This window comes from Galleria mellonella, unplaced genomic scaffold, assembly GCF_026898425.1.
Source record: "Galleria mellonella isolate WM207_F2 unplaced genomic scaffold, CSIRO_AGI_GalMel_v1 utg329, whole genome shotgun sequence".
Lineage (NCBI taxonomy): Eukaryota > Metazoa > Arthropoda > Insecta > Lepidoptera > Pyralidae > Galleria > Galleria mellonella.
The window spans coordinates 183,798-201,978 of record NW_026442078.1 but is presented as its reverse complement, the minus strand read 5'-3'; the positions used below and the strand labels follow the sequence as shown (position 1 = coordinate 201,978).

The 18,181-nt window shown below is 30.9% G+C and overlaps 3 protein-coding genes across 8 annotated transcripts in view; 2 read left to right on the top strand and 1 right to left on the bottom strand.

Moving 5' to 3' along the window:
- Window positions 1–18,181, top strand: part of LOC113511818 (caskin-2) — a 350,084-nt gene that overhangs the window by 238,132 nt on the left and 93,771 nt on the right. The window lies entirely within an intron of this gene.
- LOC128201001 (putative nuclease HARBI1) lies at window positions 9,243–13,061 on the top strand. Its single transcript, XM_052896428.1, has 5 exons — window positions 9,243–10,375; window positions 10,470–10,666; window positions 10,877–11,009; window positions 11,356–11,494; window positions 11,626–13,061. Exons 1-5 carry the CDS (start codon window positions 10,139–10,141, stop codon window positions 12,042–12,044), a joined length of 1,125 nt encoding a protein of 374 aa, XP_052752388.1. The 5' UTR covers window positions 9,243–10,138; the 3' UTR covers window positions 12,045–13,061.
- LOC128201002 (uncharacterized) lies at window positions 11,936–14,520 on the bottom strand. Its single transcript, XM_052896429.1, has 4 exons — window positions 13,719–14,520; window positions 13,450–13,635; window positions 12,428–12,792; window positions 11,936–12,033 (listed from the first exon to the last, which is right to left on the bottom strand). The coding sequence occupies exons 1-4, from the start codon at window positions 13,791–13,793 to the stop codon at window positions 11,985–11,987; spliced, it is 675 nt and encodes a 224-aa protein (XP_052752389.1). The 5' UTR covers window positions 13,794–14,520; the 3' UTR covers window positions 11,936–11,984.

Genomic DNA, 18,181 nt, shown 5'->3' with positions numbered 1-18,181 from the left:
GATTTTGGTCCAATACGAAGATGTGGGATCCAAAGGTGGGTTTACATTATATAAGATAAACGTAAGAAGTTTTTTATGCAGATGGAATGATAATCTCGCATCGTGGAAGACCAGAAAATAATGCATTACCTATATGAATATACAAATAATGATTAATTACCGTAAATTAATCATAAATTTGTATATTCATATGCCTTGTTTCGCGGTCCTCTGGAATACCTTGCCTGCGCTGTTTGCTTGCTCTGGCAATAAGATCACAGTTTAAAGATTTTTTTTCTTACCAGTCATCTAAAAGATATATTTAGACAAAACAATGTATCCCAAATTATAATGTAATTGTACGAAACAGAAGCATTGTACCACTGTTTGTTCCCAGCGCTGTGGTAAAACGTTCAATTATGACGTACTTCAAGATGCATTCAAGTCGCCCATATTTTATGGAATATTGTCTTCGACTCCGATAATAAATATTCAGCTGTAATATTTCGGTTCAGTAATATTTACTTGGCTTAATATTGCTTACAAATAACCCTCAATGAAGGAAATACTACTATTACAGACCGTCTGAGCTGATAAATTGTTTTCCCGCCAATCTTTTAAAACGATTTTTTTTTAAAGTGTATTATTTGACGTGCCACGAAAGTGTACAAAACTATATCAGTTTATGCCAATACAGAAATCAAGTTTTAGAATTTATTATTTGTCATTAATAGTAATCTTCAATAAGAAAACGAAACGTATTTGCTTTATAGTTCAAGTTAAATAAATTGATGGGCAAACTACATACAATTTACGTACAGAAAATTATTGTTGCGTTTAATTGCACTTCTTATATTTTATTACTTGAAATGCGTACATAGCCGTACGGAAGCATTAATAAAACAATTTAATTTGGTTAACAGTATCGCGGTATCGCTGGAAAGCATTAAGGAATCCACTTTTATCTGACGCAATAAATACTCTGATAAAATAACACGGCGCGGATAATCGGTGTTATCAGTCTAATTACAGAAGCATGCGAGCTTTGCACTTTGCGTGCAAGTATACTTTTACGAGCATATTTTAGCCTTTTTCGTACTTTGATGTTGAGTTTTGATGTTATTCAACCTGTTTTGTATTTAAGAATAAAAAGAATAATGTGGTAGATTTTTTTTATTCGTTGAATCAATCTTTTACAAGATTTAGATTGTTTATTAATTTTAAATATAACTTTTTTTTTCTACTTTATTACTTAATGGAATTTATATATTTAAATCTATGGAACACTTGATGTGCAACTGCGATTCGTTGGCAAGTATGCGTATGAGTCTACTGGGAACGGCTTATCCAAAACCAGGGGACTACAGATATCTTAAACCGCGGGATATCGTCAAGGTAACACAAAGGATCTATGAAATGATGGTATAAGGCAGAGGGAAGCACAAAAGATCTCAATGGATCGACGTGCAACAGCTTAGCTGACCCCATATGCGAATATAAGATAAGATAATGGAATTTATATCTTGGCTTATGCGCTTTATTCCCAACCATAAATATAAGATTATTTCTCAATTTCTCTTAAACAACATAACGAATTTAAATAAAAATAAAACACACGAAGACAAATTAACCATTATATCCAAGATTAAAACCACTAAGTTGTACTATACGATATTATATAGATAATAGCTATCATATGATAGCTATTCTCCCATACTTACAGCTTCTAGCAGAAAAATATTATTCCCCTTACAATCTGTAATCAGAGACGACGAAATATTCCGAGAGAGGTCAAGCCATACTATGTTAACGTTCCAACATACATCGGCTACCGCACAAACAATAGTTTGAACTGGATATCTCTACTAGTTCAACATAACGCCAGCGTAGGCAGTGCATTCCATTCAGTGTGGGCCACGACATCTGTGGGACATTCCATACCTGTGTCGAAATATATTTATTGGACCAAATCTGAGCTTCCGTGGCCTTAAAAATGCAGTACGTACTTGTTGTTTATTGTGGCCATATGTTTACTACGATATACCTTTTATTTATCATACTAGTATCTGATTGTTTGTAGACTGATTTATTATAGTATTATAGTAACTAATTGACATGTCTATGTCCAGTAATTAGTAGTAATATTGTATTGCATTTATTTTTATTCTTAATATATGTTTGCTTAAAAGAAGAATGTCCTCAATTTGTCTGATTTTTATAGTTTTTTTTTTTTTTTTTATTATAATTCCGCGATCACGTTGCCAATTCAGTTCAATTGATTATCAATTTTGTGACAGTTATAGCTGACGGATGATTTTCTTCTTTTTTATATTACTTTGAATGGCAAACAAGCTGACAGTCCACTTGTACCCAACAAATGGGCCGTGATAACCGTCGTCATCACTGTCATTATAGATATAAACCATATAACATTAATCTCAGAGAGTATACTGTGATGCCCATGGTATCACTCATGTGTTGCCATTTCTAAGGTTTTATGTACTCTGTAATTTCACTGTCATATCCCACACTTCAAACCGAAACACAGCTATACAAACACAGATGCTTCACAACATAAACTCGAGTGGTTTAGAAGTACCCAAGCAAACGACCTATATACAAGGTTTAGTAGTGATTTTTATTTGCTGATCAAAAAACTGTTTGTTCCAAAACATAATCTACTTTTAAAACACTTATGATCCCTGTATATTTTTAATTCTGTTAATTATGAAAAATGCCAATGAATAATACTAAGGTAGGCTTATTTTTCCCAGGTTTTTTACTTAAAAAATTATCCACTTCCTTTTACACTATCCCTTGTGTAGGTCGATGGTTATTTATTAAACTACAGAGCATCGACACTTTTATTTTTATTGCATCCACGTTCCCGGTTTTTTGAGACACTAAAAGCAACAAAACCAAACCTTGTGTGCTTTGTTCTCGCAGGCTCGGTTAGGAGAGACGCCACGATGTCGGTAGATAGCAGGTTTGAAGCCGGGGCCACGCAAATATTTCCGCCTAATTACCTGCGCTTGAGTCCGAGGGATCTTGGGGATTAAGATAAGACAGACTTTCGCTTAAGTCGGTAGTAAAAGCTGTTAACAAACAGGTTGTAAATCTATGTTGCAACATCATTTATTTAAAATTTCTAGTTTTTTACTAGCACTTTACCGTGTACAGGACAATACATACTTATACTTTTCTTTTAAACAATAGAATCTGTCCTTAATTCTCCCTTTATGGGGAGAAATTGCCCAGCATTTGAACGAATACGAATTATGGTGATGATGATGTGAACAATAGTTATGTAAACATATGGGAAGAAAAAAACTGCCGCCTACACATTTAACCATAGGTAACATTTTATTGAATTGAGTATTATTGTACAGATATCCATGTCACTGTTTCCTTTTTTAGTGTTAATTTATTTAATTTTAATAAAACCGATCTGCAACAGCTCGGTACTCGTTCACGTACTAAAACAAAGTTAAATGAAACAAAATAATACTAAAACTAAATAATCAATCAAGGTAAGGTATAAACGTGTTCTTTTACGTTGAAATTTAATCTGTAAATTTTATAAAGAAATACTCGTATACGAACATTTAATGAGTTATCAAAATAAATTTTGCACCGATTTCAATGATTATTTTGTCACGATATAAGAATTTTTCTATTATTGAAATTTTAGTTACGACACTCAAGACGTGAATTTATATCCATTTGCCCAATTTTTTTTTATCTTGACTCTAACATTATTGCAATAAAATATCCTTGAACTCACTTCAATGATTCGTATTGAAATTTAATCGCAATAAATCAAAGTATATCTATAAAGAACATTATAATAAACTAAATATAATAGGCAATGTCGACACGCGTTTAGTTCAGAGTATAATTTTAAATCGATATTCGTACAAAATCCACGCAACCTTGACTCTTTGTTTGTCTGTTACAACAATTGGTTGCATTACGCATCCAATACAAAAGCATCACGACTAATAGATACATTTGACCTTTACGTAAAAAGTGCGTAAGCCTCAATAGGTATTTGTAGCAATCTTGATTTTAATTTAGTACTCGTTATGCTGTGTTATGTATCCGTCCGCTTGATCATTATGACCATTATATACTTTTAACTAAATTTGATCACGTTAATAATATTATGGTCTGTCAGGTAGTAATACGAGTCGTTCAATAGTAAAAAATTGTCTATTTTAAATAAAAAGTAGGTGGCAGCAACAAGGTGACAAGGAGTTGAAGGTCTGCCTAATGAAAATGGTAAACCTCGCTTATAAGCATGAACAGCGCCATGAACTAACACTAACTTCACAAAATAACAATTACGCCCATAATAATAATGACACTAATGCATTGCCATCCATTCAACACAGATTTTTTTTTATGCATGATAATGAAATGGTTAGCTCGCCTGCGCTATCGGTATACACTGGTGGGGCACCAGTGACAATGAAAGCAGGTCAGTCAGCCCATCGTGATGAATTCAACAAGAATTAACCGCGATGGTCTCCAGGGGGACCGCGTGTAGGTCAACCTGATAGAGTATATTGCAGCAGGTTAGACCCCTTTATTAACAATTCCTTTCCTCCCGAACACAGAGGTGTTATACCACCATAACCCGTAATTTTACTGCTTTTCAAATTCAAATCCTGCATAAAAACATAAAAAATTTGTCATATACGATTTTGTATAGTAAGTATTTCTTTATTTATAACATGTTTGACAACATCGAGTTAATAAATGTATCCATACCGTACTTTGCATCACTAACTTTTGTTTAACAATGTGTTAATTGTAATTGAAGAAACTTAAGTCTTTTACTTATTAATCAACGTACAAACATTGAGTTTCATTACACTGAGATTAATTAATGTTCGTTATCAGGAAATAACTTTTGTAATTTCCGTAATATTGCAGTATTGTAATATAATTTTAATGACGCTTACTAATTTAATTTTTTTCTTATTTTTTTACAGGTAAGTCGTGACCACAGCCACGAATATATACGATATTACACTTTCTGTAAGTAAGAACTTACCACAGACTACTTATATACATGTGTGCAATACGAAATATTCACAAAGAAGCGACCAAAGCCGGTTGCTCTCCGTCTTTTCTTTTGTTTTGGAGCAAACTTGCAATTAACTTACAGTTACATTGGGGTCAAGTGAGTAGAGCTAGCGGGGCTTTGTGGCAGTGACCTTGAAAACTCGACTGTATTAATTATATTCGTTTACAACAATTAATAAAGATCATTTGGTTAAATAACACTTGCCACTTGATTATGGCATTAATGAAGGAACAGAACAGAAAGCTCAAGGTTTTTTTTTCTATGAGATGAGAATAAATAACTATATATTTATTTGTTAGAAATAAATAAGTATTTCAAATATATAAATAATCAACCGTTATTTCAACAATGATGTGATAATAATCATAATTTCAATTTGTCCATCGTCAATGTTAGTTTTATCTATATTTCGTTGCAAAGGATCTATGGATGCAAGTTAGTTCGAGATCATATACCGAACTAAGCTTACTTCTTACACATTATATAGGTTCTTGTATTCATTTATCTAGTAGTAAAAAATTGCAAATAAGTACCAGATAATTAGTTACCTAGTTTTCAAGATATGATATAGAAAAACCAGTAAAAATCAGAAGCACAACCCAAAACACTCAGACTTGAACCAATTTTGTAGAATTCCATATCCAATTTACCCAAGCCAAAATCAATTCCTGATTGAGGGCCTTTTAAAAGTAGCCTCCCTTCCACTGCATCAGACAGATGGTATTAAGATGTTGCAATAAATAATCTCTTATCTTTTGCACCAAACCCACGTTTCGTGAACACACTCACGTCATATCTAATTGCGGCAGATTGCTCCGACACATTATCAGCCTGACCGGACTGGCCCGTGATGGTATGCCATCTGTCGTATCACCAATATACCTTGGTCTCTCGATGGTCTTTGCTTTAAACTGATGCAAGTGGAAAAAAAACACTTTTCGGGGGTCTATATTAGCCAGTCTCATGCATGTTACATAAACGAAGACTGCAATTTCTGAAGGTCAATGTACGTACGTTTTCGCTAACATGATCGGAGCTAGTAACTCGTGACTTAGTGGTATATTACAATGCTATATAAAAATCCATTTATCAATTTATTAAACTAGTAATTTGAAACTGAAAGTTACCTAGCTCTTAATATCAGTAAAATATTTTACAATTATCTTATAAAGTTTAGGGGTCATCTAGTAAGATTACTTTTACTGTTTTAGGTTGTATGTCAGAGCTACAAAATTACAATCCTAGATATTTAATTGTATAATAAGCCTCTAATAATAAAGTAGATACTGTCATAAATTTTGTTAACTTGTTGCGTCGAGCGTTGAGATATTTTTTTTACAGTTTGAAACGGTTATCAATCTATAAGACAGCCAATTTGCTGGCCTGATTTACTGCAAGTTTTTATGTTGTGATTAATAAATTTTAATAAAAAATAGAAAGAGTACACTTATAGTGTTGGTCTCAATTTAAACAATTAGGAAGTCGTTACATTTTCGTTTGTAGCAGACAAGCAAGTGCACGTCGGACATGCTTCAATTAAGGCTTCGTATTGCAAAATAACGAGGAATGCTTTGTTTTTTCTGAGATGATATCAAACTTTTTTGAGTCGCGGCTTATTTCACTGGCTGCAACGTTAATTTAGTTAGTAATTGACAATAAGTACATAATGAAAGTTATATTAAAATAAAATATACCAGATTCGAAATAATTATCATTATTATTAAACGCTGTTACTTTGATTTATATGAATTTATACTGGTTTGATTCTAATTGCCCATACAATTAAAAAACCTACGTTCTACACATTTAAAGAAAAAATCATAGATTAAGAATAGCACCTGTGGTGTTCTCTCTCTATGGAGAAAATTATTTAATTATTCAAATTAAGAATGTTTAATGACAATCCAGGGTAAAAAATGAAACTTTTATTTTTAAAATGGCAAAGGTATCAACCAGTGTCATTTGAATTAACAGATGTAACCAAATTAAAAAGTTCCATTTCACGATTCGGTCACGGTGCCTTAAAAGGTATCAAAGCCAAGTGGCATCTCGGTCTTAAGAAAAACACATTTGCTCATATTTTATGTGGATGCCATTAAAATTCTCCATGTATTGGAGACACGTACGTGAGGCGCCAGCGGGGAACCTGTCTAGACTAGACTTGATCACAGTACATACAGATACATTTTTAGATTCATTTATTCGATATATGTGCATCTAATCGAGCTCTGATTGCAAGTATCCACATTATTATAAATAATAATCTAGAATTCTATCTGATGGAGAGGTCAAGAGTCTCCAGGCCAGGCCAGGCGTGCATGCATGAGACGTGTTATGAAAGTAGACGAAACCAGCGATGTATGTAAATCTTTACTGCACGGTTCACTCTGCCCACCTCGTAAGGATAAAGACAGCGTGAGTAGAAATATATCTGTAGGAACTTTGTATTAGTCGTACATTGTGTTCGACAGTAATTAAAAACAAAAAAAAAATAAAAAAAACATCATCAAAACATCTATATTGACAAAAATAATATGGAACCAATACAGAAGTAGGTAAACCATTAATCAAGTATCAAATACCAACTAAAAAAGTATACATATTTATAAATATACAATATTTATTTATTTCATGATCGGGATTTAACGCAACGCGATTACAGGTAAATAGTATCTACATAGATGCATAATTTTTATTGCCAACGTTTCAAACCGACGGAAAAGTTTGAAATTAACTAAACAATATTTTTTCATAAGAATAGTAATACAGCAAGTGGTTGACTGTAAAAGATCCTTTTGTTTAAATTTTCGATTTATTTTTTTATTTTACACAATTTACAATAATATAATAATTGTAAATTATGTAACATTAAAAAATATATATATTTTCGCTTCATACATTTTGAATATATTAAAAACATTTTGTATATTAAATGCGAGCGCATTCCGAATTCGGACTTCAAAGTAAATTGCAAAATATTTGCCGACAATAAATAAAAATATTTAATTGGATGTCCCCAAAAATCGTTTATGATTATTATCATCAATTTTATCGTTTGCAAAATTAAGGATAATTAATATTTTTGTGAAAACACCGCATCACTTGCAATCCTTTCAAGAAGTCTGTATACCCAATTTGTCGCATCGCGAACCATCCCCGCTTTGCATTTTCCGTTGAAACTTGCACAATAAATCTTGTAGCGTGGTGATAAAGATTTAAATTGCACGAAATTACATTTTCTAAGTGCAATTGTAAATTTGCAAGAGTATAACGGTACACGTCGCCTGCACCAAGTATGGAACGGTCATGACATGCGATTTGTTGCAGTTTACTCTCGGCCCGATATCCGCGTTCTTTCGATCTTGTATTCATCGTTTTAAAAAACAAATAATCAATTTATATGGTACATGATAAATTAGCTATTTTGTATAATAAAGTAATCGATGACCAAAAAATATCATGGTCATTTTAAATATTATATGCTAACAACTTCCCAAAACTCTTCGGCAAATTAGACACCATTTATTTATCATGTCTCCAAACTTATATAAAAAAATAACTCGTACGTACGTAAACGTCTATTCTCCAATTCGTAGATAAATCTGTTTATTAATTTAAATTGTCTGAGATAATTAATTTTATATAATAGAGACTCAATATTCTCATATAATTTATTTCTGCTTCTTTTTAATCTGTTATTTTATTTAAAAAGTGAAAGAAAGTATTGAACACTTGTGACACATTGTAAAGTACAAATTAAAATCGGTTAGATCTTTTGAATCTAATCGATTTTTATTAATTCACACTTTATTTCCATGTTTTATATTTTTCTAAACCGGATAAAGGCTATTTTATTTGCTTGTTTACGTAATTAAACATATTAAAAGTAAATATAACCCTATTACCTTCTAATTCACCATACATTCGAATAACAATATTCATACCATAATCGCTTTGTCACTGTACATTAATATCGAATTATTAATCGGCTCCTATCATTACGAATCTATTTAATATCGTTATAATCTCGTTTAATCTGTACAGCTGTCGACTTAAATTATAATAATGTCTGTTATTCTATTCGTCATATCAAACAACTTTATTATGAAATTTTTAACCAATATTCAGTTTTATTAAATTTGCCATTTTATGGTATCATAATAAAATGGCTGTTTTTTTTTACAACTTTTAATTTCGTTGATATTTTTAAAATAGACTTTTTAATTATAGTAATATAATTTAACTAGTTGAGCTCACGCCTTTTCCCGCGTGAATGTAACAACATTGGTCTATATCCATCTTCGCGCCGAATATGATGTGTATGCCATTTTTCATTTAACTGTTGTTAAGGCACCAAGAGGTAGTTAACAGATAAGCAAACAAACTAATTTTCATATTTATTCGTATATTACTTGTAGCATCGTATAAGTAATATTACTATAGTAATCATAGTAAGGAAATAAGGATTGTTCGTTTACTGTCCGCCTACTAGAATTTTTATGTATGTATATTTGTACTTATATTATTTGAATATGTATAACCAATACCTATTTCAACTATCTATCTACAGTTACGAGTAATACTTATTATATGAAAAATAAGAAATTAATTTATTATATTATATTTTCGGGCGTCTTTGCTGGAATGCGTCGCAAGTTCTCTGACTTTATAAGTCCAAAGTATTCAGCAGCCGTATTATGAACTCTTATTTCCAGGCAGATTACGGCGTAAATTGAACTGCCTTGCTAATTCATATTATGAACGCTACAAACCAGCCAGTCAGCGGTCACGTGACAGTTGAGCGACATCTGCCCGTATTTTGGCTGGTTATTTCGTATTACGAGCTCCTGATTTGACATTTCTACGCGTCATTTGACTATTTAAAACTTGTTTACAAACCATTCAGTTTACGGCGTCTTCAAGTGCCTTTTTTTGAATTGTTTTGTGTGTTTTCTAGATATGAAAGACTTATTTGTATTCAGTTTGCATTGATTTGAAGTGTTTTTTTTTTTGTTTCTAATTTATTAAGTTTGTGTGTTCAAGTTTGTTAAGTGTTTGTAGTTCAGTATGTCTGATGAAGGTGAAATTTTAGAATTTTTGGAAATGGACGCTATGTATGAAGCAGAACAGCGAAAAATTAAAAGAAGACGATTGCGAGACCAATCCAATCCCTTTGATATTGACGATGAGCAATTTATAAAACGATATCGTCTTAGCAAAGGTTTGGTATACAGTCTCTGCGATGAGCTTAGGCCTCATATGGCAGGATCATCAAAGTCCACAGATTTGACATTGGAGACTAAGGTTACACTTTTACCTTATTATGATGATATTGTCATTAATATATTTTCTTAAATTAACTGTGACTTAGTTGACTGTCAACTTTTTTCTATTTTAGGTTTTGGTAGCATTGTCGTTTTTCGCAACGGGCTCTTATCAACGCCCAATTGGCGATATTGCTGGCCATTCTATCGCCCAACCTACAGTTTCTATAATAATAAAACAAATTACAAAATTATTAAATTTGCCTGAAATACAGGCAAAATATATTAAATTTCCGAGGACGTCAGAGGAGCGAAGAGCTAACATCATAAGGTATTTTTTTATTATATTATTAATAAAGTATTAACCTCCACAAAAATAACTAAGATTTATTAATACAAGCTATTCCTTCTATCCATTATTACTGAACACATCTCTTTTATAATAATAGCTTTTCTTATAAACATACTAGAAAATATTTTGTAATGAAAAAAGTATTTTCAAAAGGAATTATTAAAGAATGAACCTAATAATTTGTTATAGATTTTATAATAAATTTGGAATGCCAGGAGTGTTGGGGTGTATCGATTGTACACATGTTGCAATTGTACGCCCAACTGAGAACGAGGAGAGATACTACTGTAGAAAACAGTATCATTCGCTAAATGTACAGTTGGTATGTTAATTTATTATGTTTGATGCTTGTTGATTTCAATTACACTACATTAAATTTTATACACACCAATATTTAATTTTGTGATTATATATAAATGTACTAAATTAATTCATATGAGCTTTATTACATTTATAAAACAAAAATTAAAATTTACAGTTATGTTAAATATACATTATACTAACTTATAAAACACATTAAACAATAATTTTATTATTAATACATATAATTTACATCACACTTATAATTAAATATTTGACTAATATACTTATTTCATATACAATTTTAATAACTTAAGATTTATGTTCTTCTGTCATGTTATTAATCTGAAAAAAAAAAAAAAATTTAGATTAGTAATGCTGACATGGAAATTATAAGTGTGGATGCCAGCTATGGAGGAGCTACTCATGACTCCTTCATTTGGACAAATCATCCCCTAAGACAGCATTTAGAACAGTTAAGCAGAAATGAGTCCATTTGGTTACTTGGTGAGAATTGATTTGTATTATAAAAATATTAAAATTGTGTTTACTCATTACTGATTTTAGAACTTTAATACTTTTTGTAAAGATTTTTTTTTTTTTTTTTTGTATTATTAACATGCTACTTTTATTTTTAGGTGATTCAGGATATGCTCTTAGAAAGTATATGATGACTCCCATTACAAATACTGTCCCAGGGTCACAAGAAGCACATTACACCAGTGTACATGTGAGGACAAGAAATGTGATTGAGAGGACAATTGGACTCTTGAAAGCTAGATTCCGTTGCCTGCTTGTACACAGAGTACTTCATTATGCCCCTGAGGTGGCAGCATCTATAGTGAATGCTTGTGTGGTATTGCATAATATGACAGTAAAGTCTAATATACCAGCACCGACACTCACTGATGAAGATGCTACATCAGAGGGCACAATGCAGCTCCATCATGCTCACCATGATCTGTCTCAGTCTTCAAGTGTAGAATTAAATGAAGGTTTAGCTGCCAGGCGCGCCCTCGTTTCTCGCCTCTGGAGTTCTCGAGCTTCTACAAATTAAAAAAAAAATATAGATTACTCTGAGAAGTAGACATTAGGCATTTTAGTTCTTAGCATATTTATTAATTTCTTTTTTATTTCATTTATAGAATGAACATTAATTTTAAATGTTTTATATAAATAGTTTATTACTTCTAATTGCATTTTTAATATAATTATATTACTCTGATAAAAAGTCTATTTATATTCATAGAATTTTAGTTGATATAACAAAACAGAAATATTGTTTGAGTTTGTATATTTCTACTGTATGTTCTCCATAAATTTGTAATAAACACCAAATATTCTCTTAGATATATTATATAAAATATGGAAAAAGTAATATAAGATATTAAAAAAAAAAAATTATACAATGAAAATACTGAAATAATGTTGTTGTTTTACCTGTTAATTGATTCAGCTATCCTATTTAATGTATTGAGCATTTGCTCCATAATAGCTGTCTGTCTTCTTTGTTCTTCTAGTCGTGACCTTGCAACATCTATTAAAGCATTCCTTGCTGCCTCCATGCTAACAGTTCTCTGTTGTCTTGGTCTACGACGTGTCGGGCGAGACGGAGGGGCTTCTGTAGGAACTTCTTCTATTTGAGGATGTGGAAGCTCTTCAGTTCCTGTGTTTTGTGTATCTATAGTTGTTATATGTATGTCTCCTCTGGACTCTGACTCTGATGCAGTGATCTCAATCATTACTGCATCAGAGTCGGTGTCCAGAGGTTCTGATCTCAATGCAGTGCCACTAGTACTTGGTATCTGAAAATAATATAAATTTATTTTCATTTCTATGCAATTTATTCTATATATAATTATAATATTGAATAATTTATGGTAATTTCGGTCAGGGTCATATGTTAATAAAGGAAACTATTATTGTAATTGTATTTCTTAACCCTTAAATACATGAAGTTTCAAATTTGATACCGGTATTATAAATCATATTGGGCGCCTACAATCGATTTTATTTTAATATTTGGCTGTTTACATGTTACCAGTTTTTTTCAAAATAAAAATATAAAAATATCGTTTTGAATTTTTTTTACTATTTTTCCCCATTAGTAAACACAGTAAAGGATACACTTATATTTTTTTAATTTGATTTAAAAAATCAGGCTTTTAAGGGTTAAATATTGTTAATTAATTAAGATAGTATGCTTCCAAATGAAATAAATAAAATATCAAATAGGCAGAAAGTGTCAGCCATTTAGGAGAAAGAATAAATATTTATTAGGACTTACAGATGGTAGATATGAATTAAAAGTTTACTCTCTAAAACTGATTTATGTGCATGTGATGAATCATAAAATTATATAAAACATAGAAGCCTCTGGTACTCTACTTTTCTTTACCTACTTTGCAAGAGACTTATTGTGAACACAGAATTTATATTAAAAATTCCTACAATTTACTTACGTTTGGAAATGGGTCGACTTGTACATTACTCAAGCCCGAACCGAAACCTGCCCCTAAAATGCTCAAGAACTTTTGTTCTAGTGCATCCAAGGGTGGAACATTCGAAGGTCCACCTCCAGTACGGTTTTGAGACAGACGTACTGCAGCAACTCTTCTTTTTAATTTAGCTTTATAATCCACCCAATACTGTAAATATATTTTTGATATTATATAAGTTGATTATAATTTGTTATTAAAAATTAAAAACAATAAGTTTTTGTAATACTTACATTTGACCATCCTTTCCAGTCTTTAAAAGCTCCTTCTCCCAATGAATTTAATGCTTCTGCGACTTCTTCCCACATACGTTTTGCGTATTCTCGCGCTTGGGCAGATTTATTAAAACCGACAGCCACGTCCTTATTGGAATTTAAAAATTCCCACAGAATTTCTAACTGCCGGTACGTTACGCGACGACGTGTGTGAGAATTTTCAGCAGAAGTTGATCTGCGATTTAATTAAAATAATTAAGTCTTACATTAATTTAATATAGCATTTTTTTAGCACACAATATATGTAGAAAAACACTAAAAACACTTACGCCATGATATATATTTTTCTTGTTGATAAACAAAAAATATTTTGTAAAAATTAACTGACTTCGAACTATTTGGAATGCAGCCAAGTAATGAAATAGTTTCACAGTTTCAAACTCCACTTCAAAAAATTCATATTCAAGTGGATTCGGCGCGGAATTTTAAGTGGATCAACAACGTCATGTAGCTACGTTCGAAAATGTGCACGAAATGCATTCTAAGATATAATTCGAAACGTTCAAAAAGATAACGAGAATATTTTAATTAATAACGTAAATTTATCTATCTAATAATGTATCGTAATAATTGCATTTTCGTTATATTTATTTAACCACTACCATGTCAAAACTATGTGAACATAAAAACCGTAACTTCCCGTAAAAATTCTTGTGTTGTTTCTGAACGAATGGAGTGTAAATGAATAACCAGCCATAGACAAATTATCCAGGCAGAAGTCGGATTGTTTTTTGTACGTCATAATACGAAAAAGAACAAGGCAGTTTACGGCCGTAAAGTGAATTGCCTGGAACTTGACTGGTTTTTTAAAAGTTCATAATACGACTGCAGGACTCTCACTTAACCGGTTTTTAGATTAGACACGAGCTTAGGGTCAAAAGATCACGTTATTTCGCATAACTCGAGCAGTCAATACATTACGAATCATAATGATTCGTACATATTCATAAAACTTAGAATTACTATTACTAAATAGATAGGTGTGGTGATGTAAACACTGGAAATGTAATAAAATTCTTGTTTACATGTTTTATTGATATTAACGGTGGAATTACTACACCCACGTAGTATTTAATGGACATTAAATCTTGTCTAATATTCCTTTCAAATTAAATTAAAATTAAATTTATATAAATTTGTCATTATACTAATAAATTAATTGTTTATAACAATAATATTATTATATGCAATTAATTTATTACAGTGAAAAGAGATAACATAAATATTAATGATGTTAAAAATTTTAAAAATTCATTTTGAGTAAATCTCCTCATAAAATATCTGATATATTAAATAGATTAAACCCCCGTACAATTTTATATACATTATGTATAATGAACGGAATGGAATGGAACAATGGAAACAAAATGGAACACCTAATTCATTTATACGAATTTAAAATTTTTATATTCTTTCTATTATGAATTTAAAAATGGAATATTTTCTTTTATATAAAATTTCTTTACCTCTAGTGATGTCGATCCTACATACAACACTAGAGTTTTATACATAATCCAAACTATAATATTTTGAGTTAAGTTTTAAAGAAGGATTTAACACACTTCTGTTACTGGCCACATATGTAGATGTCATTCTTTTTTATAATTGCCTCGTCTAATTTGATCACATTTCCTTTATAAGTACAACACTCTCTATAGTATGTAAGTCAAAATTATAGTATTAAAATTTTCCAAAACTCATAACCTTTCGAATCTGATAGCACATACCGATTTATCTTCTTACTTCATCGTTAATCAATGGAAACGTACCTGTATCTAAAGAATTGCCGATCACGTCTCAGTTTTCTTACGAACAACTCGGAACCCGATCTCATTCCAGTTTCTCCGAACACTTATGTCAGATTTTTACTTTTTTTTCTCTAATCGATTAATATTACAAACAAACGAGTTTGCTATTCTTTAACGTCGTGAATCCCGACGAATTTTTAATGAATCGAATATTTTGAAAAAGTAAAAAATTGTTTTAGTCAATAAAATACATTAATTTAATTTTATAAAACAATAAAGCTAATATAAAGAAGCGTTTATAAACAAATAAAATTCGAACATTAATATGTTAATGATTACAATTTACAATATTTAAAAAGTTGGGGCTAATATTGAAAATACAAAAATGGCCATTAATATGATAATTATTATAATATATAAAAATTGTAACAAAATTGAATTAATAATATTGTTTATAAACAACTTTTACTAATTGACACAATGTTCAGGCTCATATAATCTTATAATTAATTATAACTTGTATGAGATGGAATTCAGTGTTAAGAATATTAGAATTTTAATAGATTCTTACAGTTTCATTTATTAACTATTAACAAGAAATGCTCATGATTCCGTATCTATTACTTACAAATTATTACCCGTTAATTTTATAGTTATTCTGAATCTGAATACACGATGATGAGAACGAGTTGGTACTAATATAAAGACCATAGTCGTGACCGTCAAGTTAAAAAGCATTTTAGGCATAACGATGTGCGAAACGCATGGTAATTAATACGAATTTTGTAGCGATAAACAAAGATATACTAAATTTCATAATATAATTTTATACTTAAACTAATTCATTCGTAATTATTTTATTAATAATATAATTAACTAATTAATTCGTAATTATAAATTGCATTTATAAAGTTGCAAAAATTATTCCTATTCGGCTACTACCTTGTCCTACGATATTTTTTTTTAATATATGAATTATTTTATTTTTTCAATAGGTTTGGGGTAGATTTTCAATACGAATAGTGTTTATCAGTTTTTTTTTTCTTTAATACCTTTCATACCGAAACATGCCTAATAGGCACCTCTAAATTATCCGTTAAAGACAATTGAATAAATTGCAATATATCTGATTAATTATAAAGTGCTCTGATAGTGAACTCTGCATTCTCAATATCTATATGTTTAGAATGTACATATAGATATATAGAACAGATAATAATAACGTTTATGCGAATATGCGACATTTTACTAGCCAATTACTCACTACACATCAATATACATATAAATCTACCCTCAATAAGCTTACAATTCAACAAGCCAATTCATTGCTGCGTTTAGAGTTATTGCCAGTTATTGCTGGACAGCGCTTTGAAATGTGCCGCTCCGAAACATTCGACCCATTGAATACCTAGCAAGAATAGGTCGATAGGTGTTTCTTAAGGTAAAACGTTTATATAAATACGAATAGAACCGTTATAATCAATTTACAAATAAATGGTCATTGTTTAAAATACATTCACACGTAAACGCTAGGAACGGAATGGAACGTAGTACCTAAGCACATTGCTCGAAGTCACAAATAACTCAAATATATACAAGCGTATTATAAAATAACATAAATTTGAGTTATATGTATACTAGTTATTTCCCGTGGATTCACTCATGCTCGTATCATTATGGAGAATAGCCTGCTCAAAATATAAGCTATTAAATGCAAAAACAATGTTTCGAATCCAACTTGTATTTCCAGAGATTAGCACGTTCAATCAAACAAACAAACTCTTCCGCTATATTATATTAGTAGGTATAGAAAATAATTAAATTAACAATAGGTTAAAATCTGTTATGTACGCATTACAAATTATCTTACGGATAATGTAATTTTAAATGCTTTTTTAACAATATTTTATCTTCTATACAGCAATATCGATCAGCATATCTCATTGACTAATGGGTAGAGTTTCGTTCAAGTCACAATACCTGTTGTATTAAGTAAAAAGAACATGGCTTCTTACCAACATGTTTCTCGTATGAAAATAACATTGTACGTATTGTTTCTATGATTTGAAGAGTGAGAAATTGCTATCTATGACACAAAAGGTGTAATCTAACCGATACGTGACATACATCTGTCACTTGATGATAAGGTAACATAGCACCGTGTTTACCAACGATCTACCATAACAATTTGTACCATCGACAATAATCTATCCATAGTATATCATCTCTATTCATCTCTAGTGGGTTACTATCATATTATATATGATTATATCAAAATCAATTTATCTATTTGCTAAGCTAAACATTCCACAGCAGTATGTTAATATTTTATGTAGTTTAGATGATTATCTAATGAGATCACTTGTATCGTCCCTATAATTCTGACCCTAAAGGATATATTATACCATCAATTAAGATCGTATCTAATCAATTTAACAAATTAAACTAGTGATGCACTTCCATATTTTGTAAGTCGTTTACAATATTTTGTAGGTAGGTTAGGAATTATCGTTTAATAGATGGACATTAATCATCATCATATCAGAATAACTGTCCACTGCTGAACATAGGCCTCCTCCATGAGGGGTGCCCTGCCGATAGTTGCCACGCTTGGCAGGCGGGTTTGCAACCGCAGTTTGGTGATGTTTTAAGAAGGACGCTGTTTCTAGTCGC

Bases quoted from the DNA above. Each gene is read 5' to 3' on its own strand.
- LOC128201001 (XM_052896428.1), top strand. From the start codon at position 10,139: ATGTCTGATGAAGGTGAAATTTTAGAATTTTTGGAAATGGACGCTATG. The intron at 11,010-11,355 runs GTATGTTAATTT...AAAAAAATTTAG, and splicing joins ATTCGCTAAATGTACAGTTG to ATTAGTAATGCTGACATGGA. The intron at 11,495-11,625 runs GTGAGAATTGAT...TTTTATTTTTAG, and splicing joins TGAGTCCATTTGGTTACTTG to GTGATTCAGGATATGCTCTT.
- LOC128201002 (XM_052896429.1), bottom strand. From the start codon at position 13,793: ATGTGGGAAGAAGTCGCAGAAGCATTAAATTCATTGGGAGAAGGAGCT. The intron at 13,636-13,718 runs GTAAGTATTACA...ATATATTTACAG, and splicing joins ACTGGAAAGGATGGTCAAAT to TATTGGGTGGATTATAAAGC. The intron at 12,034-12,427 runs GTAAAACAACAA...TTTAATTTGTAG, and splicing joins ATAGCTGAATCAATTAACAG to AAGCTCGAGAACTCCAGAGG.